The sequence below is a fragment of the Brachyhypopomus gauderio genome, chromosome 5, assembly GCF_052324685.1.
Source record: "Brachyhypopomus gauderio isolate BG-103 chromosome 5, BGAUD_0.2, whole genome shotgun sequence".
NCBI lineage: Eukaryota > Metazoa > Chordata > Actinopteri > Gymnotiformes > Hypopomidae > Brachyhypopomus > Brachyhypopomus gauderio.
Window position 1 is genome coordinate 6,957,228 of NC_135215.1, and position 27,986 is coordinate 6,985,213.

Consider the following 27,986-nt stretch of genomic DNA (forward strand, 5'->3'; position numbering starts at 1 on the left):
TTGTTAAGGGGGTTTATCCAGGACCATGTAATGAGTTGCAGATTGGAAGATGTTGAGGTCGACGTTCGACACGGAGCGCTGTGTGCACACGTTACGCAAGCGCACGTGACCCCAGCTGCAAGTCACGTATGAGGTATAAATACATCATCTCTTCTGTCGTGTTCCCCACGTGTGGGGTGTGGGGCTGTGGAGGAAGGATGCACGTTGGGAACCTCTGGTGCTGCTGATGGTAACTACTCACGTGTACTCTGCATTCATCTCTTTAAGGGCTTGATAATTGCATGAGTTGAAACAGGTGTCTTGCAGCAGGGAAAAACACTATAACCCTGCAGCAGGCGTGTGTGTGGGAGGTGTATGGGAAAAAGGGTTCCTGACACTAGAGTGAGGCATATGAACTTTATTTCAAAGACATTCAGTTTCGACACCTTTTTAAATATGCACTGGATCATGATAATGCTACATGCCAAATACAATCCTATACATGAAAGTGCAACTTCACAATGGATTAAATGTACATATTTATGATTAATTTGATGGTGAAATGTTTGGAAAGAGCTCTTTTCAGATCACTTCACTCTCAGAACGACGCTTCAGAGACAGACAGGAGCACGCATTCCTAGCAGAACAGGCTCCTCCATACAACAGACACTCTGAAAGGCACTTTCGCGTGAACACACACACAGCGTGTGGGTGGGAGAGAGAGAGGAATAGAGAGAGAGAGAGAGAGAGTGTGTGTGTGTGTGTCAGTGGACCAGGAAAGGGAAAGTTTGGAGTGGCAGCAAATGCAGGAGTTTTTACACACGGCATCACGCGAGAGCACCAGACTTCACAAAGAAAATACATCTATACCCACTTAAAATAAGAATCAATAAATAAGTATAAAATATTGCAGGTAGAAAAAAAGAGGAATGATCAGGGAAGTGAAACAATCATTTTGTTTGTGCATAAAAAGTGAAAACATGGCTGTTTGGTAGACACACGACTTCAAGCTTGCATCTCTGTCTGATGATGTAATCTCTCACCATCAGGCATATCCACACATACAGATCAGCACACACACGCACGCACACAGACAGAGATCTGCATACGGTTCTCACTCTTGCTTCACAATGCAATACTGCACATGCTCAGATCACTCATTCGCACTCGCAGCAGGCATAAATAATTCATTTACTTTTCATCACTTCACCAAGGGCCTCAAACCAGGCACCATGAACCTGCTCTTCAACACACACACACACACACACACACACACACACACACACACACACACACACACACAGGAGAGCCCATTAATCTTGAACTATTAAAGTGTGTTCCCAAGAGAGTCTGCTACAGACTTTCCACACACACACAGACACACACACACACACGTTTGCAAACACACTGGAAGTACAGGCTGAAAATCAGAATGACTATCACTACTGCGCCTCTAACAGAGCAGCAACGGCAGGATGGAAGCGTTACCATGACAACCTGAGGGGAAGGCGTGGCCCAATTGCTGAGGTCATGTTGTCCCAGGTTCTGACACACCAGTCTCGACGATGCCTTCCACGTCTGCCATCCTTTTCTTTGCCAGGACCTGGTGGTACAGGTAGTCCCAATTCCACAGCAAGTGCCGTTTAAAATCTCATTAAAGCTTTAAGTACACATGGGCCCTCAGAATGTCTGGTCTCCGCCCCTCCTGCAGTATCCAATCAGGCCTCGGGTTGCGTGTTCACGGTAAAAGGGGGAGGTTTATCAGGTGATAAAGGCTTGGTGTGGTATCAGAGTGAAAACCTGGAACATTCATCTAACAGGAGCACTGCGTAGCATTTCTAGGTTTCATTTGCCTGTCAAACTCCCAGCTGGCTGATTGACGAGACTTGATGCAGCATCTGAATATGACCAATTCTGCATATTCAAACCAACCACACTCTAGAAAAAGGCAAGTCCCTCTGGTTACATATTATAAAATGACACACCAACTACCATCCTATTACAATAGGCTTTTGAACAGAAAATACTACTTACTGCTCCTTTAAATACATTCGGTTTTCTTTTAAATCATTCCATCCCTCTCTGGGTGGCGAGGTGCACAACGTGGCTGTAATACTACATAGACCATCGAGATAGCTAACATTCTATATGTGAACAACCCTTTTCCCATGAGGCACCTGTGCCACTTCCTACAACTAAGGTGATCAACTTAAAAAAACATCAGAGAAAGCAGCAGCGTCTCTTAAGAACGGCCCTGTTTAAGCAGGAAGAGCACATTTGTTGTAATAAGGCCTAGCGAAATCAAAAGCACTGAAAGTACAATGCGCCTAAGGAGGACTTGAAAAAAAACTACATTTCCCACAGCTCCGTGAGCTAGAGAGGCAGAGCGTACACAGCCGTACATCTGAAACTTCGTGTACACAGAATTTCAAGCAGTCCCTCCACCGTCTCTGAATGTGTTCGTCTTAAATGTATCTACACACACAGGCACAGTTAATTCCTAGTCACTTTAGAGGATATGCACACGCACACACACACCACCCTGACAAGACATTAAGGGATTATAATATCATAGACTAACTCTATCTGACCACTCTTGCATGTAAACTAGCTATCAGCCATACGGTTGTATTCATTATTAACAGAATCACCCTGTCTAACCTTCTGTAGCTGCAATCCAGTCCTCGGGTTCAGTGTGGACCCTGTTTCTTCCGGTTGGACCCCACTGGACTGGGCTCACATAGTGCCTGACTTGTCGGGGGGGAAGTTCTGGGGTTGGCCGGGGGGCAGCTGCGTGGGCGGGGGGTTGGCTTTTGGGAGGATGGGGGGTTTGGGGCGGAGAGCCGGGGGGCGAAGGGTCACGCCCATTCGGGGCGAGGCGGCAGGCAGGAAGGAGGCGGGCGCATCGTTGGGGCAGCGGCGTGAGGAGGGACCCGGCAGGGGTGGCAGGGGGCTGTGGGGGCTCAGGGGGCTGGGGGAGTCGGACGGGCTGGACAGCGTGGACGGGGTGGATCCGGAGGGCAGGGACGGACTGCTCTTCACCTGCTCCAGAGTGTCCAGCACCAGGTCGGGCGCTGCCGGTTTGCCGCTCTGCCTCTCTAGCTCACGGAGCTCGTTCAGGGCCAGGCTCATGGTCTCCTCAATGTCCTGCATGAGCAACACACACACACACACACACACACACACACACACACACACACACACACACACACACACACACAGTCAAGCAATCATACATTCCATCATACATTTGCAGATATTTGTGTGTCCAACGCCTGATCTGTGTCCACAAACATTGACCCTCCTCTGCCTTGAACGTATGGCACTTGCCTCCATGTGTGTCTGCACGTGCCCGTCACTGACGTGTGTGTGTGAGTGTGTGTGTGACTCGCCTGTGCCATGGTGAGTGGGTTGAGCGTGCGTGTGCGCTGCTCGGGGACGCTGCAGTGCAGGGCAGATGGAGACTGGCGTATGGGCGGACTCTCCCGCTCCCTGCGGAGGGACTCGTGGCGACTGATGCTGGAGGTCAGCGAGCCGTTGGTGCTGATGGGGGTGGGGCCAGTGGGATGGACGCCACGGCGACGCAGTAGTTCCGGGCTGTCCTGGGGCCCTGTGTGCGCTCGGAGCAGCTCCCGCGGGCTGAAGTGACCCGTCACCGTTACGGTCACCGGTGGCGAGCTGCGCTCCAGGCCGTTACCGTGGCAGTGGCTGTCGCCGAGGCGACCGGGAACACGACGCAGGAGAGCCTCAGTCCGCTTTCTGTGACTGGAATATAAATATACACGGAAGAAGATGACGATGATGATGAAGATGATGGTAACGGATCAAATAATGAAAAAAAGATAGAGAGAGGAAAACCAACTGGAACCCTGGAGGTAGGACAATTACGCCACAGGAATCGGCAGGAAAATTGTGCTTAGATGAAAACGCTCTTTGTGGTGTATGGTGTGTGTGTGAGTGTGTGTGAGTGTGTCTGTGTGTTTATAGTGTGAAACATATGACTCAACTTCCATTTATCAGAGTGGAATTTCCATTCTTCACAGCTGCTCTCAAACAGATAAACCATGTCTGGATGAACCACTTATTGGAGTGTATTTATTGTGTGTGTGTGTGTGTGTGATTGCCTATGACTAACAGTTCACATTCTTTTCTTCCAGTCCAAACCCTGATGTGGATTAAGGAATGTCTTCAGTATGCATGTGAGACATAGAGAGCAAATGACTGTGTGTGTGTGTGTGTGTGTGTGTGTGTGTGTGTGTGTGTGTGCGTGCGCTCACCGGCTGATGAAGGTTTCTGGCAGTCTTGGTTCGGTGGGGGAGGTCAAGGACCTCCTGGTGCTCACTTCATCTGACGGCGTGCTGCTGACCGCACTGTCCGCCTTCTGACTCATAGTGTCCGACATGGCCTCCTCCCTGAGACCACAGCACACAGGAAATTCAGCTGTCTGACCGCGCCTCCATCTGACCATCTGTCCAGCATTGACCCAGCAGCTAGATGCTCCATTAACCAGTTAATAGATCAGTCCAACCGATGCCTAAATTACTCAAATAATTAGAATCCTCATCAGCGATGACTCACTCAAGCAACTGATGAATAAATCAACGAGACCAGGATAATCAATAATGCATGGAGATAAAAACAACGATAGCATTGAAGTCAACATACCAGATGTGCGGGCCACCTCTGCACCGTGTGTGTGTGTGTGTGTGTGTGTGTGTGTGTGTGTGTGTGTGTGCAGCCAGACATGCACTCACTCCTGCAGGGTGATGTACTGGTGTGGTATGAGTCCGTCGGTGCCGTTGTGTTGCCCCTCCCACCAGTCCTCAGAGGCTCTCTGGAAGAGCAGCAGCGACGCCCCCTTCTTGAAGGACAGCTCGCGATCCGAGCGGCCCACGTAGTCGAACTTGGCTACGGCCTCCACGGGATCGCCTTCTGAGACATGTGGGAAAACAGTATGAGTTTCAGTGTGTGTGTATGCACGCATGAAGATGCGTGTCCTTGGGTTTTACCCTCTTCACTGGTCTGTGTCTCTGTGCCACCGTCCTGCTCACCCTCCTCAAAAACTCCCGGCTCACTATACGGACTCTCACTGGGGGGCGGGGCCCGGGACAGGGGCGGGGCCAGTGGCATGAAGGGAAAAAGAAGGGACTTGTGTGAGTTGCTTTCAGGATGATTCTAAATTGTCAATGCTGGGTGATATCAAGCTTTATTTACAAGTACAAAAACAATACCTAAAAATGTATCAATTAAATACAAATTTAAACAAAAGACATTTAAAAAGGGATTCAAAGTCCTGATGAAATAGACAGGATTTTATGTTTGACTTGACAGCTTATACAAACAAAAGAAGACAAAGACGACACATATTTAGAAGACAAATTCTCTCAAAAATGTCTCTTAGACCTAAATTTGAGTATGTAATACTTTTGTTTCTCACACATAGAACCAGGCACATCACCACACACAACCACTCGCACAACACACCCACAACCACACACTCACCACACACAACACACACTCACCAGTACTCTGTGGTACTCATGCACTTCTCATAGACGGGACCCTCGAGCTCCTTGGCATCGGGGAAGATGGTCTCATGGTGGATGATGATGGTCTTGATGACCTCATTGACATGGGTCTGGCAGGAGACCTGGTCCAGCAGGTCCGGGGTAGGCATGAGTGTGGGCCCGAAGCAGATAGCCAGGTTTCCAGGATCCATCATGTTTTCGTCGCTGTACTGGGAGAGGCTAGTGGACAGATGCACAGTTTACTACACACTTCTGAGCTTCCAGCGAAACCAGAAACAACCAAACGGTGACGCTACTGGGATGGTCTGGTGTTTGGAAGCACATATCGCTCACAGCGAGTCATACAATGAAAAGCGAACCTTCACAATCAAGTCAATGTTTAGTCTTTAATAAGATTGAATGAAAATGCTGTTTTCACATTCCCACAGTACTGGCTCAGAGTTCAGTTCTCCAGGATGAACAGACCTATGCCGTCTCAGAGGAAGAGATGCCAGCTGATGGCGACATCACCCAGCCCCACATCACACCTTTTCTCTTTTCACTTCTACCCATCCTTTCACACACGCCCCCACTCTCTCTCCTTCTGTCTTTCATATGGCCTGTCTCTCTCGCTCTCTCCCTCCTTCTTTCCATTTCTCTCGGCACAGTACAGAGATTGGATTTAATTTCCGGTGTGAAACCTGGTACCTAGTTTAGCTACATCTCTCCACTCAAGAGACATTTTCTCTGTCAACGGTGATGACTGTGTGCATGTGTGTGACAAAGCAGATAAAGTGTGTGTATTTGTGTATTTTTAGGAGTAAATGTGTGTGTGTGTGTGTGTATTACTCACTGATTGAGGAATGCAAAAAGGTATCTCATAATAACAAGAGTAGGGCGTGGTGATGTCATCAGGAGCTTCCGGATAGTCAGTGCCCGCTCGTACAAACTCTCCGTGCCTGCCATGAGGTTTGGACACAGCATCATGTTAAGATTTGACTTTGTCTTGTTTAGTGTGCTGGTTACACAAACACTGAGCCCAACAGCCTACTCCATAGGACAGAGTATTCATTTGGAGTATGGAAATTCTAGGCCAAAGTGTATTCATTTGAAGCTCAAATGAATACAAAGAATTTCAAAGGAAGATATGATCATACAGAGGAAACCTGTTTCTGACGCACACACATGCATACTTGTTTATCTGTTCACACATAAGCACAGTCCAGTAGGCCCGAGTCCCCAGGAACCTGAAGAATTTAGCACCCTGTCATATCCACACACACACACACACACACAATGGCACACTCACGGACACAGGCAATGAGGTCGTTGAACTTCTCTTTGGGAAAGAGCGAGTTGTCCAGGTTACGGAAGTACATCTTCAGCACACCTGCCACAGAGTTGATGTCATGGTTATTCTCTTCATCTGTCAGAGGGTCGTTTCCTGGGAAACAGGGAGACAGGATGATAGGAGGGTGTCCGTGGATACAGATTGGACGCAGCGAAAAGAAGCGGTGCACGAGTGCAGCGTGGTGAGGATGAGCCCGTGCACGCCACCTCACGAGCGTGCCAGACGCTTTACAAGCGCCTCTTTATTCTGCCTTCTGTTCTGTGCTTGTGAACTTCCCCACGAGCAGAGCAGGCGTTTCCACCACTCTGGAGACGTGTAGGGGAGACTGAGGCGGAGGAACGGCTCTACAAACCTCGCTCGAAAGAGTTCTTGATGTCATTGACCTCCACCTGCGAGCCAGACACTCGGAAAATTCCTTGGTGCTGCAGCCCTGAGGAGGAGATCAAAAGAACACTTCTCAGCCAAGAGTGAGTGTGTGGGTGAGAGTGAGGGTGTGTGGGTGAGGGTGTGTGGGTGAGGGTGTGTGGGTGTGTGGGTGTGGGTGAGGGTGTGTGGGTGTGGGTGAGGGTGTGTGGGTGAGGGTGTGAGGGTGAGGGTGTGAGGGTGTGTGGGTGAGGGTGAGGGTGTGTGGGTGAGAGTGAGGGTGTGTGGGTGAGAGTGAGGGTGTGTGGGTGAGGGTGTGTGGGTGTGTGGGTGAGGGTGTGTGGGTGTGAGAGTGAGGGTGTGTGGGTGAGAGTGAGGGTGTGTGGGTGAGAGTGAGGGTGTGTGGGTGAGGGGTGTGGTGTGGGTGAGGGGGTGTGGTGTGGGTGAGAGTGAGGGGGTGTGGGTGAGAGTGAGGGGGTGTGGGTGAGGGTGTGTGGGTGAGAGTGAGGGTGTGTGGGTGAGGGTGTGTGGGTGTGGGTGAGGGTGTGTGGGTGAGAGTGAGGGTGTGTGGGTGAGAGTGAGGGTGTGTGGGTGTGGGTGAGGGTGTGTGGGTGAGAGTGAGGGTGTGTGGGTGAGAGTGAGGGTGTGGGTGAGGGTGTGTGGGTGAGGGTGAGGGCAACTTCTCTCTCTCTGTGTTGCTGCCTGGTTCCGGCTTATGAACTGCAACTCACCGTATAGGTTGATGTATCGTATGCAGCTCTCTACGATGAGCGGAATGGCTTTCCCCGAGTCCTGCACACAAACCACACACACACACACACACACACACACACACACACACACACACACACACACCACACACCACACACCACACACCACACACCACACACACACCACACACACCCGGCACTCAGAGCAGCCTCAGACTGAGGGCAGAGCGGTACGACTAGAAGGCCAGAAACAGAGACGCTACCTGGTTCCTACTGTGGGAGTTTCGGCGACGGCTACAGGAAGAGACGGACACACACAATATCATCGCATGAACTAGAAACCACACATGCAGGTAGACAGAGAAACAGACAATCGGGCAGGCCACTAAACAGACATCCATAGTGACAAACAGCCCGACTGACAGCCAGACAGAGAGAGTGAAAGGCGTGATCCTACCTGGTTGTCATTATGTCTGCTCTGTACCCTGTGGACAAAAACATTCTTTTAAAAGTCTCGCTACCATTTACTGTGACAGATGCGGATATGTAGACAGGAAGAGAGAAGGATGGTGAGAGCCTGAGATATTTTAAGGAGACAGCGACATTTGTGCCAGAGGGAATGTCAGGGGAAGGAAAAAAAACGACAAAAAAAGTCTAAACTGAACAGACATAAATGTGCAGAGGAGATGGAAGAGACGGCGTGGGTGTGTGATGCACACACACACTCACGCACACACACTCACGCGCACACACTCACGCGCACACACACACGCGCACACACACACGCGCACACACACACGCGCACACACACGCGCACACACGCGCGCACACACACGCGCACACACACGCGCACACACACGCGCACACACACACACGCGCACACGTGCAGGTTTAAGTGCGGTCCCGTGGGTGCACTCACACACTCACACACACTCACACACCCACCCTCGGTCATGCTCTTCTTCAGGAGGTCATGCTTCGCCTGTAGTTTGGAGATAAGGTTGCTGCCTTCCAGATACTCCTTCAGCTTCTGTGGGACACACACACACACACACACACACACACACACACCCGGTCAATATTAATGCGATCAGGACTGATAATTGGTGGTGTAATTACTCCAAGCGAGCACATCGTGGTCCCTTAAGGAGTAAACCTGGTCCACGGAGGAAACCAGGAATGGGCAAACACCGCTGCCATGGATGGTGTGACGGTGTGACAATATGACAATATTTTTTCGATCTACGGCGTGGACCACCCAATGGGATGCCTAGAAGACTGCCACCACGTGTGTGTGAGTGTGTGTGGAGATGGATGGATGCTCACGTTGAAGTAGAAGAGCTCGGTCTCCTGCTGGTTGGCGCGGCGCTTGGCCAGGCTCGGTTTGCTGAGGTACGTGTCCGACACGCTGGACTTGACCGACTCGGTGGAGCGGCTGTGCTGGAAGCTGTCGGACACGTCGTAGTCCTCCATGTTCAGCATGTCCTGGATGGTGCTCAGAGTGGCTTCTGAGGTCTTCTTCACCTGGAGGAGGAGGAGGAGGAGGAGGGAGGATCCCCATCACACACACACACACACACATGCTTTTTACTTGTACAAACACAGTGTACATATGCACTGCGGATACTGCTGAAGATGTACCCCGAGGCAGGAGCCTGTAGGGGATTGTGTGGTGTGTGTGTGTGTGTGTGTGTGTGTGTGTGTGTGTGTGTGTGTGTGTGTGTGTTTGGTGTGGTGTGTGTGTGTGTGTGTGTGTGTGTGTTTGGTGTGGTGTGTGTGTGTGTGTGTGTGTGTGTGTGTGTGGGTGTGTGTGTGTGTGTGTGTTTGGTGTGTGTGTGTGTGTGTGTGTGGGTGTGGGTGTGGGGGTGTGTGTGTGTGTGTGTATGTGTGTGTGTGTGTGTGTGTGTGTGTGTGTGTGTGTGTGTGGAGATGGAGAATCTCAGTGCTGCTATAAAGCCTTCATCAGCACTTTAGTTCTGCCCTTCGCACAGCAAGAGCTGCAGGAAACAGCTGGCCTGCCGCTAACCAGCCATAAACAAGCAGTCTTTCCTACAGTACGAGAATGAAAAATGTGTGTGTAGGACTCTAGTGTGTGTGGTGTGTGTGTGTGTTGTGGGGGTGTCTGGAATTTGTATGATTAGTATACGGATATACATGTGCATACATGGGTGTCTATGTGTGTGTAGTATATAAGTGTCTTTGTGTACATGTACATCTGTGTCTGTGTGTGTGTGTGTGTGTGTGTGTGTGTGTGTTTGTCTCTAGGCACACTGCAAATCAAATGTGCAGAGTGGATACTGGATTGGAGGAATGAGCAGAACATGAGTGTGTATGTCATCTCATTCTTTATTCTTAGGGGAGAACTCCAGGTGCTCATGTACGCGTGTGTGTGTGTGTGTGTGTGTGTGTGTGTGTGCGTGCGAGCGTTACCTCCTCGTTCTCGATCTTCAGCGTGGCGAGACGGGACTGCAGCTGCTGATAGCGCAGCAGCAGCTCAGCCTGTACCTGTGGTACCGCCGTGATCTGACTCACCTGGCAACACACACCCATCACACGCGCACACACACCACACCAAACACACACACATTTAAATCACCCATATAGAGATAGCAACTCCACAGCCTTCCACTTTAATATATTTGTCAATTCCTTGATCCCCAAAACCCATAAATGACAAGCTGCAATCATTTTGATAACATCTCAGAGCCTACATAACCATAACCTTAATGGCCACTAGATGGCGCCTGACCTGGTCACCCATATGGGGTTGGTAGGTGAAGCGAGCTGGGGGTGTAAAAGCAGTTGGGTGTGTCTCCATGAAACGTTGGCGGTCACTGCGGGGATCCAAGCTCTCTACTGCCCCCTCCAGGATATCCAGACCCTCGTGACGGGACGTCTCCAGACTGTACTCAGCTGACAGATATGTACGCAGTGCCCGGCTCAGACTGGCGTGGTAGCCCAGATCACAACACTAGTCGCACACACATGCAAAACACACACAGATGATGTGCTTTATTTTAAATACTCCCTACAGGGATTGAATTCCTAAAAAACACTTTTTCAAAGGGAAAATAATTGGCTAAATAAATATAAATGGCTTGGAATATTGAGCAAAGTTACAGAACTAACAGCCCAGTGATTTGTTTATTGGAGCCATTATCTCCAACTGTTAATGAATCCACTTCTTCGAGGTTAATTTAAATCCAGTCTTTTTGCGATCTCACACACACGCTGGTCCTCCTGCTGTGTTTATCTCAGCTGTGGAGGTGAGTGAGGATGACCTCTGTGAAGGTCAGAAAGATGCTGTGCTTGTCGGACAAATACTGCTGACCACACGGACCCTGCTGCTAGTACTAATGACGACACACACTTGGGGCAGGGTTCGGTCTGGCAGAGTATGCGATTGTGCAAGGATGTGTGGTTGTGTTAAGTGTGTGTGCATCTGTGTTTGTGTAGTTTGCTTACACATGAGGTGTGTGTGTGTGTGTGTGTGTGTGTGTGTGTGTTTCTGGCATACTTGGGCACGGGTGCGTGGGTGTGTGTTTATTTCTGTACATGTACTTGCTGTGACTTTTACTTTGGCATCTGTTGTGTACAAGAGAGAGGGGGAAAAGTTTGTTGTGTCCCGGTGCGTCTGCGCGTCTTGCTCTGCCTCTCACTGTCTCCCCTGTGAGTAACACAGCAGCAGTGTGTGTCTGTTTGCCTCTGTGTGTGTATGTGTGTGTAATTAAAACCTTACGCTCTGTCCCTTCCTTTGTGTTTGCAGTGTATTTGTCTCTAATTGAAGATTCCCCTAATTATGGAGTATTAATCAGGACTGCAATTCATCTCGGAACTCAACCACATGGTGGCAGTGAAGGAAACCAGCAAAGTGAGGTGAAGGAAACCAGCCCCCACACACAACCCCCATCCACGCCTCTCCACCCTCCCACACAACCCCCACCCACCCTCACACACAACCCCCACCCACCCTCACACACAACCCCCACCCACCCTCCCCACTCCCACACACAACCCCCCACCCACCCTCACACACAACCCCCACCCACCCTCCCCACTCCCACACACAACCCCCCACCCACCCTCACACACAACTCCCACCCACCCTCCCCACTCCCACACACAACCCCCCACCCACCCTCACACACAACTCCCACCCCCACACACAACCCCCATCCACGCCTCTCCACCCTCACACACAACCCCCACCCACCCTCACACACAACCCCCACCCACCCTCACACACAACCCCCACCCACGCCTCTCCACCCTCACACACAACCCCCATCCATGCCTCTCCACCCTCACACACAACCCCCACCCACCCTCCCCACTCCCACACACAACCCCCCACCCACCCTCACACACAACTCCCACCCCCACACACAACCCCCATCCACGCCTCTCCACCCTCACACACAACTCCCACCCCCACACACAACCCCCCACCCACCCTCCCCACTCCCACACACCCACACACAACCCCCACACACCCTCACCCACAACTCCCATCCCCACACACAAACCCCACCCACCCTCCCCACCCCCGGCAGCCCTGTGGCAGCTGTTCAGAGCTCACGTCGATCAGGTGCGACAGGTCCTGGATGTAGTACTTGAACAGAGCCGCGTTTGCAGCTTCCAGAGTCAACAGGTACTCGTTACGAGCCTTCATCACCTTTAGCTTGTTTTCGGAATACTTGGCCTGACGCTGAGAAAGGAAAGAAAAGGAAGAGAAAGAGAGAGAGAGAGAGAGCTAGTAGGAGCTTTTACATTTTCATAACCAATTATAAAATGCTTCTATTGAAAAATGCTTCTAGTGCTATTAAAATAATTCCATTATGCAAGTTGAAGTGCCACCTGTGCATGCAGCTAAAGCTATGGCGGTCATTATGGTAGTGTGCACTAGGTTAGTGTGCACTATGGTGGTCACTACGGTAGTGTGCACTAGGTTAGTGTGCACTATGGCAGTCACTACGGTAGTGTGCACTAGGTTAGTGTGCACTATGGCAGTCACTATGGTAGTGTGCACTAGATAAGTGTGTACTATGGCGGTCACTAAGGTAGTGTGCACTAGGTTAGTGTGCACTATGGCAGTCACTACGGTAGTGTGCACTATGGCGGTCACTATGGTAGTGTGCACTAGGTTAGTGTGCACTATGGCGGTCACTATGGTAGTGTGCACTATGGCCGTCACTATGGTAGTGTGCACTAGGTTAGTGTGCACTATGGCGGTCACTACGGTAGTGTGTGCTAGGTTAGTGTGCACTATGGCAGTCACTACGGTAGTGTGCACTATGGCGGTCACTATGGTAGTGTGCACTAGGTTAGTGTGCACTATGGTGGTCACTATGGTAGTGTGCACTAGGTTAGTGTGCACTATGGCAGTCACTATGGTAGTGTGCACTAGGCTAGTGTGCATTATGGTGGTCACTACGGTAGTGTGCACTATGGCCATCACTATGGTAGTGTGCACTAGGTTAGTGTGCACTATGGTGGTCACTACGGTAGTGTGCGCTAGGTTAGTGTGCACTATGGCAGTCACTACGGTAGTGTGCACTATGGCGGTCACTATGGTAGTGTGCACTAGGTTAGTGTGCACTATGGCAGTCACTATGGTAGTGTGCACTAGGCTAGTGTGTATTATGGCGGTCACTACGGTAGTGTGCACTATGGCCATCACTATGGTAGTGTGCACTAGGTTAGTGTGCACTATGGCGGTCACTACGGTAGTGTGCACTAGGTTAGTGTGCACTATGGCAGTCACTACGGTAGTGTGCGCTAGGTTAGTGTGCACTATGGCGGTCACTACGGTAGTGTGCACTATGGCGGTCACTATGGTAGTGTGCACTAGGTTAGTGTGCACTATGGCGGTCTCTACGGTAGTGTGTACTAGGTTAGTGTGCACTATGGCAGTCACTACTATAGTGTGCACTATGGCGGTCACTACAGTAGTGTGCACTAGGTTAGTGTGCACTATGGCAGTCACTACGGTAGTGTGCACTAGGTTAGTGTGCACTATGGCAGTCACTACGGTAGTGTGCACTAGATAAGTGTGCACTATGGCGGTCACTAAGGTAGTGTGCACTAGGTTAGTGTGCACTATGGCAGTCACCACGGTAGTGTGCACTATGGCGGTCACTATGGTAGTGTGCACTAGGTTAGTGTGCACTATGGCGGTCACTATGGTAGTGTGCACTATGGCCGTCACTATGGTAGTGTGCACTAGGTTAGTGTGCACTATGGCGATCACTACGGTAGTGTGCACTAGGTTAGTGTGCATTATGGCGGTCACTACGGTAGTGTGCGCTAGGTTAGCGTGCACTATGGCAGTCACTACGGTAGTGTGCACTAGGTTAGTGTGCACTATGGCAGTCACAACGGTAGTGTGCACTATGGCGGTCACTATGGTAGTGTGCACTAGGTTAGTGTGCACTATGGTGGTCACTATGGTAGTGTGCACTAGGTTAGTGTGCACTATGGCGGTCACTATGGTAGTGTGCACTAGGTTAGTGTGCACTATGGCAGTCACTATGGTAGTGTGCACTATGGCCGTCACTATGGTAGTGTGCACTATGGCCGTCACTATGGTAGTGTGCACTATGGCCGTCACTATGGTAGTGTGCACTAGGTTAGTGTGCACTATGGCGGTCACTACGGTAGTGTGCACTAGGTTAGTGTGCATTATGGCGGTCACTACGGTAGTGTGCACTATGGCCATCACTATGGTAGTGTGCACTATGGCGGTCACTACGGTAGTGTGCACTAGGTTAGTGTGCATTATGGCGGTCACTACGGTAGTGTGCACTAGGTTAGTGTGCACTATGGCAGTCACTACGGTAGTGTGCGCTAGGTTAGTGTGCACTATGGCGGTCACTACGGTAGTGTGCACTATGGCGGTCACTATGGTAGTGTGCACTAGGTTAGTGCGCACTATGGCGGTCACTACGGTAGTGTGCACTAGGTTAGTGTGCACTATGGCAGTCACTACTATAGTGTGCACTATGGCGGTCACTACGGTAGTGTGCACTAGGTTAGTGTGCACTATGGCAGTCACTACGGTAGTGTGCACTAGGTTAGTGTGCACTATGGCAGTCACTACGGTAGTGTGCACTATGGCGGTCACTATGGTAGTGTGCACTAGGTTAGTGCGCACTATGGCGGTCACTACGGTAGTGTGCACTAGGTTAGTGTGCACTATGGCAGTCACTACTATAGTGTGCACTATGGCGGTCACTACGGTAGTGTGCACTAGGTTAGTGTGCACTATGGCAGTCACTACGGTAGTGTGCACTAGGTTAGTGTGCACTATGGCAGTCACTATGGTAGTGTGCACTAGGTTAGTGTGCACTATGGCAGTCACTACGGTAGTGTGCACTAGGTTAGTGTGCACTATGGCAGTCACTACGGTAGTGTGCACTAGGTTAGTGTGCACTATGGCGGTCACTACGGTAGTGTGCACTAGGTTAGTGTGCACTATGGCAGTCACTACGGTAGTGTGCACTATGGCAGTGTGCACCGGCCTGGACAGGGATTGAACCCCGGTCCCCTGCAGGAGAGGTTACTTTCTTACTTTCTCCTTCATCTTCTGGATCTTGCGGGCAGCGTTGCGGCGCTGGTGTCGTTCCTCGTGACGCAGGCCGAAGACCTCGCCCCCCCGCCCCTGCCTCTCTCCCTGACGCTCTGCCTCCTTCAGCTTGGTCTCCGCGCTCAGCGTCTCACTGTGGTACATGTGGTAGGTCTTCATCACCTGCAGAGAGGGAGGAGGGTTCATGTCACGAGGACAGGCAAGCCCATTAGGTGTGAACAGGAGATGTGATTGGCTCTGGGTGTTGGCAAGCCACGCCTTCCAATCTTAGATCCTGACCAATCGTAACGTGGGATCTGCCCAAGCTCACTACTCACATCTGTAAATGAGTAACCAAGCAACAGTTCATCAAAGGGGAGCCAGCCCTGCCCACATCTGTAGGACCTTTACATGCCCACACTGAGGAAAATCACACAGCTGCACACTGTTCATTATACAGAGTCAGTCTGTTTAATGGCTGTCGTGTGTGTATATTCAGGGGAATGTGCACATGTGTTTGTGCGTTTGTGTATGAAAGGAAGAATGATGATGATGTTTGCCACATGAAAATAATAACCATTGCTTAGTTTGACAACAGACCATGCTGTGATGGAGTTAGGATGCATTTCTAATTAGGACACACACACACACCCACCCCCACCTCACAAGTGCTGCAAATGCCATGTGACAATGCGTCTCTTCAGATCCGGAGTGTGTGCAGTATGTGTGAGCAGGCATGTCTGTCTATCAGTTAAAGTGAAGATGGATACACACATCAGCAGAACAGTGGCTTTTCTGTTTTGCCTGGTGTTCAAAACCCTGATGCCTCTTCCTTGTGTCTGCTCTGCTTAGAGAAGTTAAAGCATTTCTCTGGTAGGCCACAGCCTGACTAGCCCAGCCACCGGGCCCCCCCCCCCAAACCTTAATTTATTCATTTATTTATTCAAGAGCTGCCTGCTTTTACAATGTCAAGCTCAAATTCAGGTCAAATGTTCATGCCAGAGTTCAGGCAGTGGTGGAAAAGTTGGCAGTTCTAACGAGGCTGAAACAGGAACCTGGAGGTGTCCCCCGCAGGCCACCGTACTTGAGGCCCAAACAGGTAAAGGTGAAGATATGAATGCGGTGCCCCACACAGCTTGGAGTGGCACGGTGTGTGGCACGGTGTGTGGCACGGTGTGTGGCGGCGCTGAAGTATGGGATGACGGGGCTGGCGAATGAAAGATTGATGAGACTGAAGGAGGAGAGTTATGGAGATATCGAAGATCAAAGGCCCCTGATGGAGTGGGCGGCTGGTGAACTGATGGAACGATAAAACGGGAGAGGAGGAGTGAGGGGAGGAGGGGAGAGGCAGAATGAAATCATGATCATAAAGATATGTGGGGGAGAACGAAAGACTGATGAGAGCAATGGTTTGGATGGAGAGGAGAGCGAGCGAGCGTGTGTGTGTGTGTGTGTGTGTGTGGGCGGGTGGTTGAAAGAGGGCGGCCTCACCGTGTACAGTTCGTTAAGAATCTTCATTAGGTCCTCTTGCAGCTGGAAAGTGATCTCTTTACTCTGTGATTGGAGAGAAAACCCACAGGAACGTATCAGAGGAGAGAATCTAAGGGGCAGACGTGGGTCAATCTCATATCTACAGCACTCAAACATGGGCCTCTGTAACACCTCATCTACTCAGAGCGGACAGGTCAGAGGTTATTTCCAGAGTGGCTCATGTAAATGCCACCTCATTGTACAAATCCAGGCTTGGAGTCAAGGTAGCAGGCCACACTGTTTCTGACTAGCACAAAGCTATTTCACATATTTCAGTTTAGTTCCTAAGTGACATCTTAATGGTTCACAACTAAATCCGAAGGCCATGGACACAGCTCAATGGGACACAAGAAGAGTCTCACTTCTCAAGATAGAAAAGTTAGAAAAGCGTCTCACTTCTCAAAACCTTTCCAACGGCTTCCAAAAGCATTCAGTACTTTCCAAAAACACAGTAGGGTTCTCAACTGTACCATTCAGAACACGCAACATAGAATATACAAAGTACACTAATGCTCTACTTCACTATTATTTTACTATTTATTTCTAAATCTCAGACTTCACGTTTCTTAATGTGATTGCCTTATACATTTTTAGTGCACGTCATAAAAGAACTTAGCAGTCCTGAAGTGAACCTTGCAGCTGGTGTTGGGGTTTGGACCCCAGTTCTCCTCTGTGACATTTCTCCCCACCACAGCGATCATCCATGTCTTCCCTGGGAGTGAAGGACACGTATCGCCTCCCCAGTCGTTTGCGATGAGGCAGCCAATCAGATGCCTGTTTGGCAGCGGTACTGAATCGACCCCCGAGGCACGTTAACGGGTGGCGAACGGCAGGCGGAAAACAGCGGCACATTCTCCGCACAGATTAGGAGCACCAATCAAACTCCCAGGAACGAGAGCTCCCAGGAATGATTGCTGCCAGAGACCAGTGCTCCCACACTGGGAATCGTAACTCCAGTTGGGACGAATAAAGAAATGCTCAGACGCTCTGTAATAAAACTTGACTTAAAAGGCTGAAGAGAAGACCTTGAAGAAATCGAATACTGCCATATAAACCATGTGAATGCAATACAGCCAACAACTGAACATGAGCAAGAACCCCAGACTCTGAGCAGCTGGATATGGGCGAAAAGGAAAAATGGCGAGAACAATTTCCCTTTCAACAAGCCTCCTTCGTCTGCGCCGTCCTGGCTGTACGTATGGAGGAGTCTGTGAAAGCACTTCAGCAGACAAACACGCCGAACACGTCGTGAGAGAGCCGTCACTTTGGCGCGCGGGACAGGATGTCAGGAGCCCATAAATAAACCAGCAGCGTGCAGGGCGTTGCACAGTGAGGACGCAGCCATCAGTAATGAGCTACAACTCTACCTGAACACCAAACCAATACAGATTCATGAAAACACTGGTGAACCTCAAGCTGCATCCTTGCCCAGTCTTACCCAGCCTTAACCAGCCTTAACCAGCCTTAACCAGGTTCACTGTGTGGTGGGCCAGTTTTGCTTGACACAATGAGGAGCTTCCGTCCCTTTTCTAAAACTGCACTATTGTTATAAATGTATTAGAACTGAACTTGTGTTGTAAACATCAGAAGTCCACGAACGCTGTTGGTGGTGGAGCGGCGTGGGTGTGGGGGATGCCCTCACCTTCTTGAGGAGGCGGGTGTTATCCTCGCTGACGTGCGATATGCGCGTGATGACGTTGTTGAGGTAGAGGTCACTCAGCGTGGCGTGGTCCTTGCTCTCACGCCGCACCTGGTTGAGCAGCAGGTACCAGCAGTTCACCGGGGACAGCAGGTTCTGGTCCTTCCTGTAGGAAACACCACGAGATAGGCGTGAGGCCGCAGGAGAGACGAGCTACAGGGTTGGAACGCCACAAACGCTTCACCCTTATCGTCACCTCATCTAAAACCAGACAGAACAGCAGCTTAAATACGTCAATATATTTGGGATGACAAGTACGTATCCCGCCCTGATTGTAGTGTTCTCTAAATTACACTTCCGTGCTCTTTATGGCACGAGTTAATATTACAAGGAGGCGGTAAAAGCGTGCCCCTCCCCCGACCACACCAACAGGGCTTTCAGACTGGCTGGGTGGCCCGCCGACCTGCTGTTTTCTAGCGCTGCTTTGTGGTTTCGTCTTGCCAGTCTTTCAAAAGCCACTAATGAACAGTTGCTCCCACACTGCTCCCAGCCTCAGGAAATCTCCAGCTTTTAAAGGTCTTCCTTATGGCGTCCAACACAGAGCTGCTTCAAGAGAGGAGACTCGGCGGGACACCTCACCTCCCTTCCAGAGGACCTCGCTCATAGCTTTCTCAGGAAGCTGAGGAAAGGTGTGTGTCTCCAGAGGAACCCTACATGCAGTACCGTCTAGTCTAGAGGACTTCAAATCCAGGCCCTGAATCCCAAATCTGGAAATTGATTCTGTAATTATTAGCAGTTTGTTTATGTCATAGAACATGGGTATTCAAACAGCTCTCGAAATCCACGTCCTCCAGAGACACCCTGGAGGCAGGTGTGGGAAGTCTAAGTGTTGAATTAGTTACAGGAGCGGTTCAGTTAGCTCCCACAGGCTACAAAATCCAGAAGCAGAAATTGTATTTGAGATGCAGAGCTGATGATAACCGCTGCAGACAGCAGGAGCACACAGGATCCTCATACGTTCAGGGTGTGACCAGTATGACAAACGACCTCGCCGTCAAGCCCGTTTTCTGCTCATAAACACTGTGTTTGCGGGGCACAAATGCGAGTAGAAAGTGGTGAGAAAAACAACAGACTCTTGACCTGGTTTCTGCCTCACTTCTTCTGCACCCTGAAGGCTCTTTTAAGAACAATGCTATCAGAGATAAAAAAACTAAAAATCTAATTAACTAAAACACAGAACATTTCACTTTGTGTAATCCCATCCCATTCACTTGTGTATTCTGAATGAAAGACTCAAGATTCGAGTGTCGCCCACACCAACCTGACCCAGTTTTCTGTTGAGAATATTGATCATACAGAACCACCTGGAGAAGTAGATGCCTCAGCACCATTTTGTTTCACCGGGAGGAGTCTTGCACATTAGAAAAGACTGGTGAACACACAATAGGAAGCCATTTTGGAGAATACAGAAGCCTCTAACTAATAACAGCTCTCGACAGGCATCCAGTAGGACAGCCCTGCAAGGTCCTGCAGAATGGCAGCACTTACAGAACAACAACTAAAGTGCGGAAAGAGTGGAGAGGGGGAGGGGGAGAGAGAGAGAGAGAGAGAGAGAGAGAGAGAGAGAGCACAAACAATTGTTGATCTCTCTTACTGTCCCTTTTCTCTCTCACTCTTCTCCTCTGTTCTTTTATTTATTTATTAATGCTGCAGAATATTATCTGCATTAATGAGATGGGCGTGCACACACACACACACACACACACACACACACACACACACACACAATAAAGGATGCAGGAGTGGTTTTCCTTTCTAGGTTTTTCTCTTACAATTCAGAATTTTCCATTAGTAGGACGAGGGATTAGCAAGGGCAGATGACTGAAATATTGCAAGTATTACCCTTGTGAACCATGATCAAAAAAAAGGAGAGAGGAGGAGAGAGACAGAGGGAGAGAGGGAGAGACAAAAGAGAGAGACAGACGAAAGGGAGAGAGAGAGAGAGAGAGAGAGAGAGAGAGAGAGAGAGAGAGAGAAACGGGTAAAGCGGATGTGTGTCCGTGTGCCCGGCGGTTCCGAGGGGGGGCTGGTCCCGGTCCAGCCGCCCTGCTGGGGCCGCGTTCCTCACTTGTACTGCTGGTGGTCCTTGGTGCTGCGGGTCTTGGCCATGAAGCGCTCGGCCAGCTTCTCCAGGCTGCGGGAGTAATCGCTCTCGATCTCCGCTTTCTTACGGAAGAAGTCCTGCAGGTCCTGATGCAGCTGGACCCGCACCTCTGTCTGCTGCTCCAGACATTTCTGCTGCTCCACCAGCTGAGAGCGGATCTCTGCTCACACACACACACACACACACAGGGCATAAAGAATTTGATTATAAATGACCATGAATTCACTCCATTAGCAGGCCACGTTTAAATAGAATATGCCAAAGGTTCAGAACGATTGCAGATGTATGCAGATTGCAGTGCGGGCCGTGTGGCACCGGACAGTGCGGGCCGTGTTCTGTGGGACAGCGCGGGCCGTGTGGCGCGGGACAGCCTGTGCAGTGTGAGGTGTTCATGCTTCCTGAGGCGCTCCGTGTTAAGTTGTTCTCTCTGAAGCTAAAGGCAGATTTTCCACGTCTCCCAGCCCTGCACAACTCTCCGCCATCACAACTCTCCGCTGTTACCAAGACAACAGGCACTGGCTATCCCATGGGGATTAATGCGCATGCGTGTGCACGCGCGCGTGTTGGGGGGAAGCGCTCCAGAGTCTTCCTCCTCCCCCCTGCTCATACCCCCCCCCCTTCATCCCCTCTAAACCCCTCCCTCTCCAACAGACCAACTGCTTAATGTCACACCGCCGCCCTGTTTCCACAAGCCCAGATTCTGGGCTGAGGAGGCTGGCAGTGTGTGTGCTGTGTGGGAGGGAGTGTGTGGGATGGCCTCGCCAACGTTGGAGTGATCATGTTAATCGCCATGTGCGTGCGAGAGCACACTACGCGTCGTGATGCTGCTCTGCGCGGAGGGAAAATCGGATCAGAACCGAGACGACACTCCTGATGGCACAATATTCTCAAACGTGTAACGAGTAGGAATGGAGTAGACACGTTAACGTGCAACCCTCATTTCTACTGCGAGGAGCAACACTGATCCAGGCTACGACCGAGTGGTGCAAACCCAGGAACATCCATGGCCTGGCTCGCACGTCAGGCACGCGGGTCAGACGGCCGAACTCCACCTCGCACCGCAGAAGATCGTGTTGACATAGAGGAACCGCGAGCCTGAGGGGATCTGCCTGAAACAGGCGTCTCTTCACTGCAAACACGCTCGTCTTGCGTCTGTAGTCAGACACTCGATTTGTCCTGAGGATGTTCGAGTCTGTTCCTTCAACACACTGGTGTGCTTTCTGGTACCAGCTCACAGAGCAGGGTCACACGTGGAGGGGTTTAGGTGAAACTGACCGTGAAATGTTTTAGAAGTCACACGTCACACTCTTTTGCATTTTGAAATTCTCCGTTTGGCACCATCTAAGACTGCTGGGCCAGGAGCTGTTCAGGCAGAGAGAAGTGTGACCTTTGGCTGAAAATGCTTTAGATCATTTATCCTCATGCATTGACAGAAGAGATGGAAAAACCTGTAGGCACTGGAAATTAGAAAAAATAAAATATTTAGATAGCTGGAAAGCAAGGCTTAAAATATCTGAGCCATATTTACATTATTATTCTTGAATATCAGTTGTCTGTGGAGCAACTGTAGTTTTATTTACATTTTTCTAGAAGAGATTTTTTTTGGGATAAACATCAGACATGCTTTTTCTGAAGTTGCTCATATTTGACCTTTGAACTTGTGACCCATGTTAGCTCGTCTGATACCCTGAGGCATGTGCAGGAGCCCGGCCCAGACTGTCGCCATGGCAACAAGGCATCTGCTCCTCAACTTGAGTGTGAGTGTAGGCATGCTGTACGGCACCACTAAAAATCACCACACACACACACACACACACACACACACACTCACAGTCACACTCACACCCCGTCTCACACGCATATAGACACAAACATGCTCTCACATCCTGCACCAGAATTTCTGCCATTTTACACTGATCATCTTATCGTGGTTCCATTTTCTTATTTTCTTGCCCTCCGTCTGCCCCCATTCATCATAAGTGAATTAAATTCTTAATCTGTTCATCCCTCCACACTCGCCATCTTGCCCTTCATCTCTCCCCAGCCGTTACGCTCCCTCACCCGCACACCGTGGCCCGGGTTGGTCTCCGGACTCATTACCATACGCTACCATGGCGCCGCCATGCCGCTTACACACGCCGACAGTGTACAAGTGGGCGTGGCCAAGCCACAGACGTCTGCTCCTCACACAAACGTTGTTAACCGCAGGAAATCACATTCTGGTCATTAGATCAGATGGAAAGGACAGAAAGGAAGGAAATGGGACAGAACACGGGAAACGGGCTCAGGGTTCAGGGTTCGGACATTGGACGACGTTGTGGCTCCTGATCCAGGCTATTTGCACCAGGCAGCCATGCTGTTAACAGTTTATAATTGGTTTCTATTTCAATACTAGGCCTTTCCATGAAGTCTTTATTATACCTTCATGTCAGAGATGACTTAACCAGTCTCCCAATGACACTGGCGCATCCAGAGGATGTTTTAATGCTCAGGTCAACCTCTACATACATTGCTAAGTAGCCTGGTTCTTTGGCTATTGCCTCAAACCATCCCAGAATGCTTCGTGTCACTGTTGGAAAGACATTAAAACCATGGTTTCACCGACTTTGTGCTTCCTTTAGTGGCTTGGCAAAAACACCTGGAATTAGCTGTAGTGGAGAGATTGACGTATAGAACTTGGTCTTCGTCTATCTGCTGGGATGCCCTCCAGGGAGCTGGTACCTGGTGTGGGTACGTGTCTTCAGCTCGAGAACAATGAGTGAACGTGGCGCAGAGGGAGTCAGACTTTGTTAACCATGAATGGTGTAAGAAGGGTTGATTGACAGCTGTGGGTTCCACCTCTTCTTTAGGGTCCACCACCTCTACATATGTCGCTTAAACATGGTTCTCGTCATGAATAAGTGGCTGTTCCTTCTAGAGCGAATCTCTCGTCACAAGTCTGATTCCATAACCATCCTGCAGACTCCACAGACAGATAATGGGTCTCAGAAACCAGACTGACTAAAAGTACATGGAAGAGTCTGAGGCCCAGATGCACATGGCCTGTAGACCAGTTTAAGCTGAAAGGCTCTACATGCTGTAACATGCAGTCCCAACCACCGTCCTTCCACTACGGTGGGCGTGTCCAGTCACGGCAGGCCAGAGGGCCAGAAATAGATTACTGGATCGATATTCATACTTAATTAAAACATGCACACCAAAGCCCATAGGAGCTGATGGCTGATATGTCCCATGACTGATGCTACATGACATTCTGTAAATAAATAAATGAAGATCGTTTTACCAAATTCTCATTGACAAATTCTCTTGATTTCAGAACACAGAGGACACGTATTGTGGGCACACATGAAGGACAGATGACCTCAAGACCACAGTCATTCTCTGGAAGCAAATCTATCCCTGCTCTCTCTCTTATCACACTATTCAAATACAGATCCACACGCCGATCTGCCCGTCGTTGCTGTTGCTCGTCTTCCTCTCAGTACTCGGCTATCTAACACGGCCAGTCATGCCACGTTACCGCTGAACCAACGTCCATCTTATCACTGTGCCTCTCGTCCACTGAGCATGTGGTGGTGAATCTAAATGAAGCAGACGTAGCGTTCGGGCTCCTGTGTTGCGCTCCTCACCAGGGTCTTGGGCCGACACTCAAAACCCTGGTTCCCCTTTGGGCTCCTGGATCATAAATATACGGGGAGTTGCAAACTATATACATGTAGTATCAATTAGAAAATGTGACAGGCACTGAGGTGGCGGTTTGGTTTACCTCCCAGTTAACATCTGATTCATGAACATGTCACAATGATCATGGAGTTAATGGAGTTTAAACTCTAGAAATTATTAAGAGCCTTTAAATAATAAACGTTGCACTCTATAAATCTGTGTGTGTGCCCACATGTTTGTGTCTACATGTACTTGTGAGTGTGATTGTGTGTGTGTGTGTGTGTGTGTGTGTGTGTGTGTGTGCGTGCGTGTGTGTGTGAAATAAAGTGTGTGTGTGTGTGTGTGCGCCCACATGTTTGTGTCTACATGTACTTGTGAGTGTGATTGTGTGTGTGTGTGTGTGTGTGCGCCCACATGTTTGTGTCTACATGTACTTGTGAGTGTGATTGTGTGTGTGTGTGTGTGTGTGCGCCCACATGTTTGTGTCTACATGTACTTGTGAGTGTGATTGTGTGTGTGTGTGTGTGTGTGTGTGTGTGTGTGCCCACATGTTTGTGTCTACATGTACTTGTGAGTGTGATTGTGTGTGTCTCCCATGAGAACGCAGGCTTGTGAGCCGGACAGCAGCCGGTGCTGCAACCCAACATCAAATCTCATTACAACTGAGCGGGCTACAGCGGACCATTACAGCCCTGTTGCCTTCTGCCTGTCCTATTTCCCTCCCCACACACACACACACACACACACACACACACACACACACACAGACTGTCTCACTTTCCCAGGGTGAAGGAAGGGTGGGTGTAACTCCCATGTGTCCTCACATTTGCTGGATACACTTCTCTTGCTGATGAGGCAGAAATGAGGCCTTCATAATTAATACCCACTGCACAATGACACACACACTAGGCTTGCTTGTGTGATATTGGGTATCTAATCCAGAACCTTCTCGAGTCAGCGTTTGAGCAATAGTCTGTCCTTTTGCGTGTGTGTGTGTGTGTTTTGTGCGTGCGTGTGTGTGTGTGTGTGTGTGTGTTTTGTGTGTGCTTGCGTGTGTGTGCGAGCGTGTGTGTGTGTATGTGTGTATGCATGTGTGTGTGTGTGTGTGTGTAATAGCTATTTGTGCGTGAGACCAAAGTCACACTCCCTACTTCCCTCTGCACTTCCTCCCAGTGAGAAAACCATTTCCTGTGTGGACATGGACAGATCGGACGGTGAACAAACGGCAAGGCCGGCGGCTCTTAGGCCAGTCCTGGAGGCACACGCGCACACACACACCCACACACACACACACACACACACACCCACACCCATCTCGCGTCTCCCAGAAGGACCCACGGCGCACACACAGACACGAGCGCACAGAACCTCTCTCAGGCTGAGCCAGCCAAAGACACAAAGGAAAGGTTACCAGCACAGCACTCGCAGCGCACAGACAGCCAAACGGTGAAGCTGGAACGGACCCACTGCACACGCCCACATCGCGCCGTGTTAACGAGGGTGCAGGGTGACACAGTGTTCTGTAGTGTATGACAGATGCCCCAGCCTGTGAGTAAGAATGTGTGTGCTTTCTGAAATTAGCAGCACTGCCCCTTCTGACCATAAATCACTCATCTGTGCGACCTGCTCACAGTTAATCCACTACACAGGCTGTGCAATGCTCAGACAGACAGACACACACACACACACTACTACGTGTGGTCCATACTAAACAGTACTAGCGCTGCAGTGAGAGGATTCCCTGATCCTGCTGTCTGTGCTGTCAAACACACACACGCACACACACACACACGCACACACACACACGCCCGCCCCTGTCAGAAACCCCAGTCCCCTATGGACAGACACACAGACTGGATGGTGGCCAGGTATCCATGGAAACGAATACAGTGCAGCAAAAGCCTGTTGCCAGTCTTCGGTAATAAGGGAACACACCGACCTGCACAACTGCCACGCCACACACACACACACACGGCACGAGAGATATCAAACAGTCGGCATCGTATACATTTAAATATCCAGCTGAAGGAACTACCTTCATCACAGTCAGTTATTAAATCCCAGGTTGCAGCATCGGTGAAATCTGGTTGCCCCACAACCCAGCCGCACATTTGCGGGCCAAGTGCCGATCTGCTGATCCAGCAGATACAAACCTCCCGTATTCAAGGAGCGAATACAAGAACAAATCTACACGATTGGGTAAACATTCAAACTTCTGGAGGTCAACACAAGGGCAAGATATCAGCCCAGAACAACAAGTTCAAACGTTATCGCCGATCACGAGTAAAGGTTTTAGCGCTGTACGGTCTTGGTCCTGCGTCACCCTAAACCCGTGCACACGTCCACCTGCCTACAGCCGGAGCGCGCGGACGGCGTTGCCACGGAGCGCTCGCGCTTCGCGAGACTGTGTCTTATCGATTAAATGCTGTTAAATGCACCCCGCTGAGCTCGCGCCGCTCTGCGCCAAATCTGCCGGGAGGCGCGCGCACACCGATGTCACGGTAAGGGCGCGAGGGACACACGACCGACCTCTGCGCAAGAAATGCAGAAATGCATATGCACGCGCATGCCTATGAATAAAAATATTATTGCAATGATCATTCATAGCGGTCCGAGCCCGAACGGAACCACTGAAGCGCTGTGTAATCTCAAGGCGCTCGAGCCGGAGGGAGCTGAGCGCGCGTGATCGGGCGGCGCCAGGTAACCATCAGGTGTGTAAGCGGAGTCCTCACCTTTCACCTGGCTCTCGTACTCCGTGAGGATCTCCTTCTCCTTTTTGATCTTGGCCGTGTTGGACATGATGGTGCCAGTGGGTTTGTGTCTATGCGTTCTCGGCGATCCCGTCTGATCCGAACCTCCGCGTCCCTACTGTGACCGGTGCGTCATGGCACGGGTTCGGTACGACCCGCTGTCAGCGGCAGCAGCACGATATTCCAGTCCAAACTGGGAATGGCATTCAACCGAACCACCGCACCGTTGTGTCACACGCCGAACGGCACCACCTGTTAAACGAGTATCCCGGGAAAGGTCCGGGTGGGCAGGGGAATCAAAAGGGCGTCGTTATCGCGGCATCGGAGCTTTTGGGTCCAAGCTGTGAAAGAACGGCAAAAAGTCCGCGGACACGACCGACACACCTGTATCGTTGTGGAAAGATACACGGAAAAAACACACACACCCACCTAAAGGCTCGCTCACTAGGTGCACGAGACACGAGGCACGCGCTCCCTGACCGAGTGCGTGTAGGTACGGGGTTATTTACGCCTCCCTGACCGAGTGTGTGTAGGTACGGGGTTATTTACGCCTCCCTGACCGAGTGTGTGTGTGTGTACGGGGTTATTTACGCCTCCCTGAACGGGTTCCCACACGGTCCCGCACACCGCACACTACAGTCAATGGGGGTGGGCGGGCTGTGGGCGTGGCCCGGGTAACTGGGCAGAATTGACAGCCACCCAATCCAATGACCATGTCACATGTTTACGCTATTCTAGGAAACTAACGGATGGAACGCTATTACTA

At 50.4% G+C, this 27,986-nt stretch overlaps 1 protein-coding gene across 3 annotated transcripts; it reads right to left on the reverse strand.

The window, feature by feature from the left end:
* Positions 1-382: 382 nt before the first annotated feature.
* Positions 383-27,888, reverse strand: srgap1b (SLIT-ROBO Rho GTPase activating protein 1b). 3 transcript variants are annotated; one of them, XM_077005243.1, is made up of 23 exons: positions 27,650-27,888; positions 27,203-27,472; positions 20,772-20,967; positions 18,647-18,809; positions 16,966-17,028; positions 15,481-15,657; positions 12,490-12,618; positions 10,660-10,881; positions 10,341-10,442; positions 9,237-9,434; positions 8,856-8,940; positions 8,368-8,395; positions 8,174-8,204; positions 7,932-7,992; positions 7,190-7,267; positions 6,796-6,930; positions 6,340-6,445; positions 5,502-5,726; positions 4,989-5,068; positions 4,734-4,911; positions 4,257-4,391; positions 3,372-3,744; positions 383-3,126 (listed from the first exon to the last, which is right to left on the reverse strand). In XM_077005243.1, exons 2-23 carry the CDS (start codon positions 27,267-27,269, stop codon positions 2,716-2,718), a joined length of 3,243 nt encoding a protein of 1,080 aa, XP_076861358.1. In that variant the 5' UTR covers positions 27,270-27,472; positions 27,650-27,888; the 3' UTR covers positions 383-2,715. The 3 variants fall into 3 exon arrangements, with proteins under 3 accessions (XP_076861358.1, XP_076861360.1, XP_076861359.1); XM_077005245.1 differs by having other exon boundaries at positions 5,031-5,068; positions 27,203-27,888; XM_077005244.1 differs by having other exon boundaries at positions 4,734-4,908; positions 27,203-27,888.
* Positions 27,889-27,986: the final 98 nt, after the last annotated feature.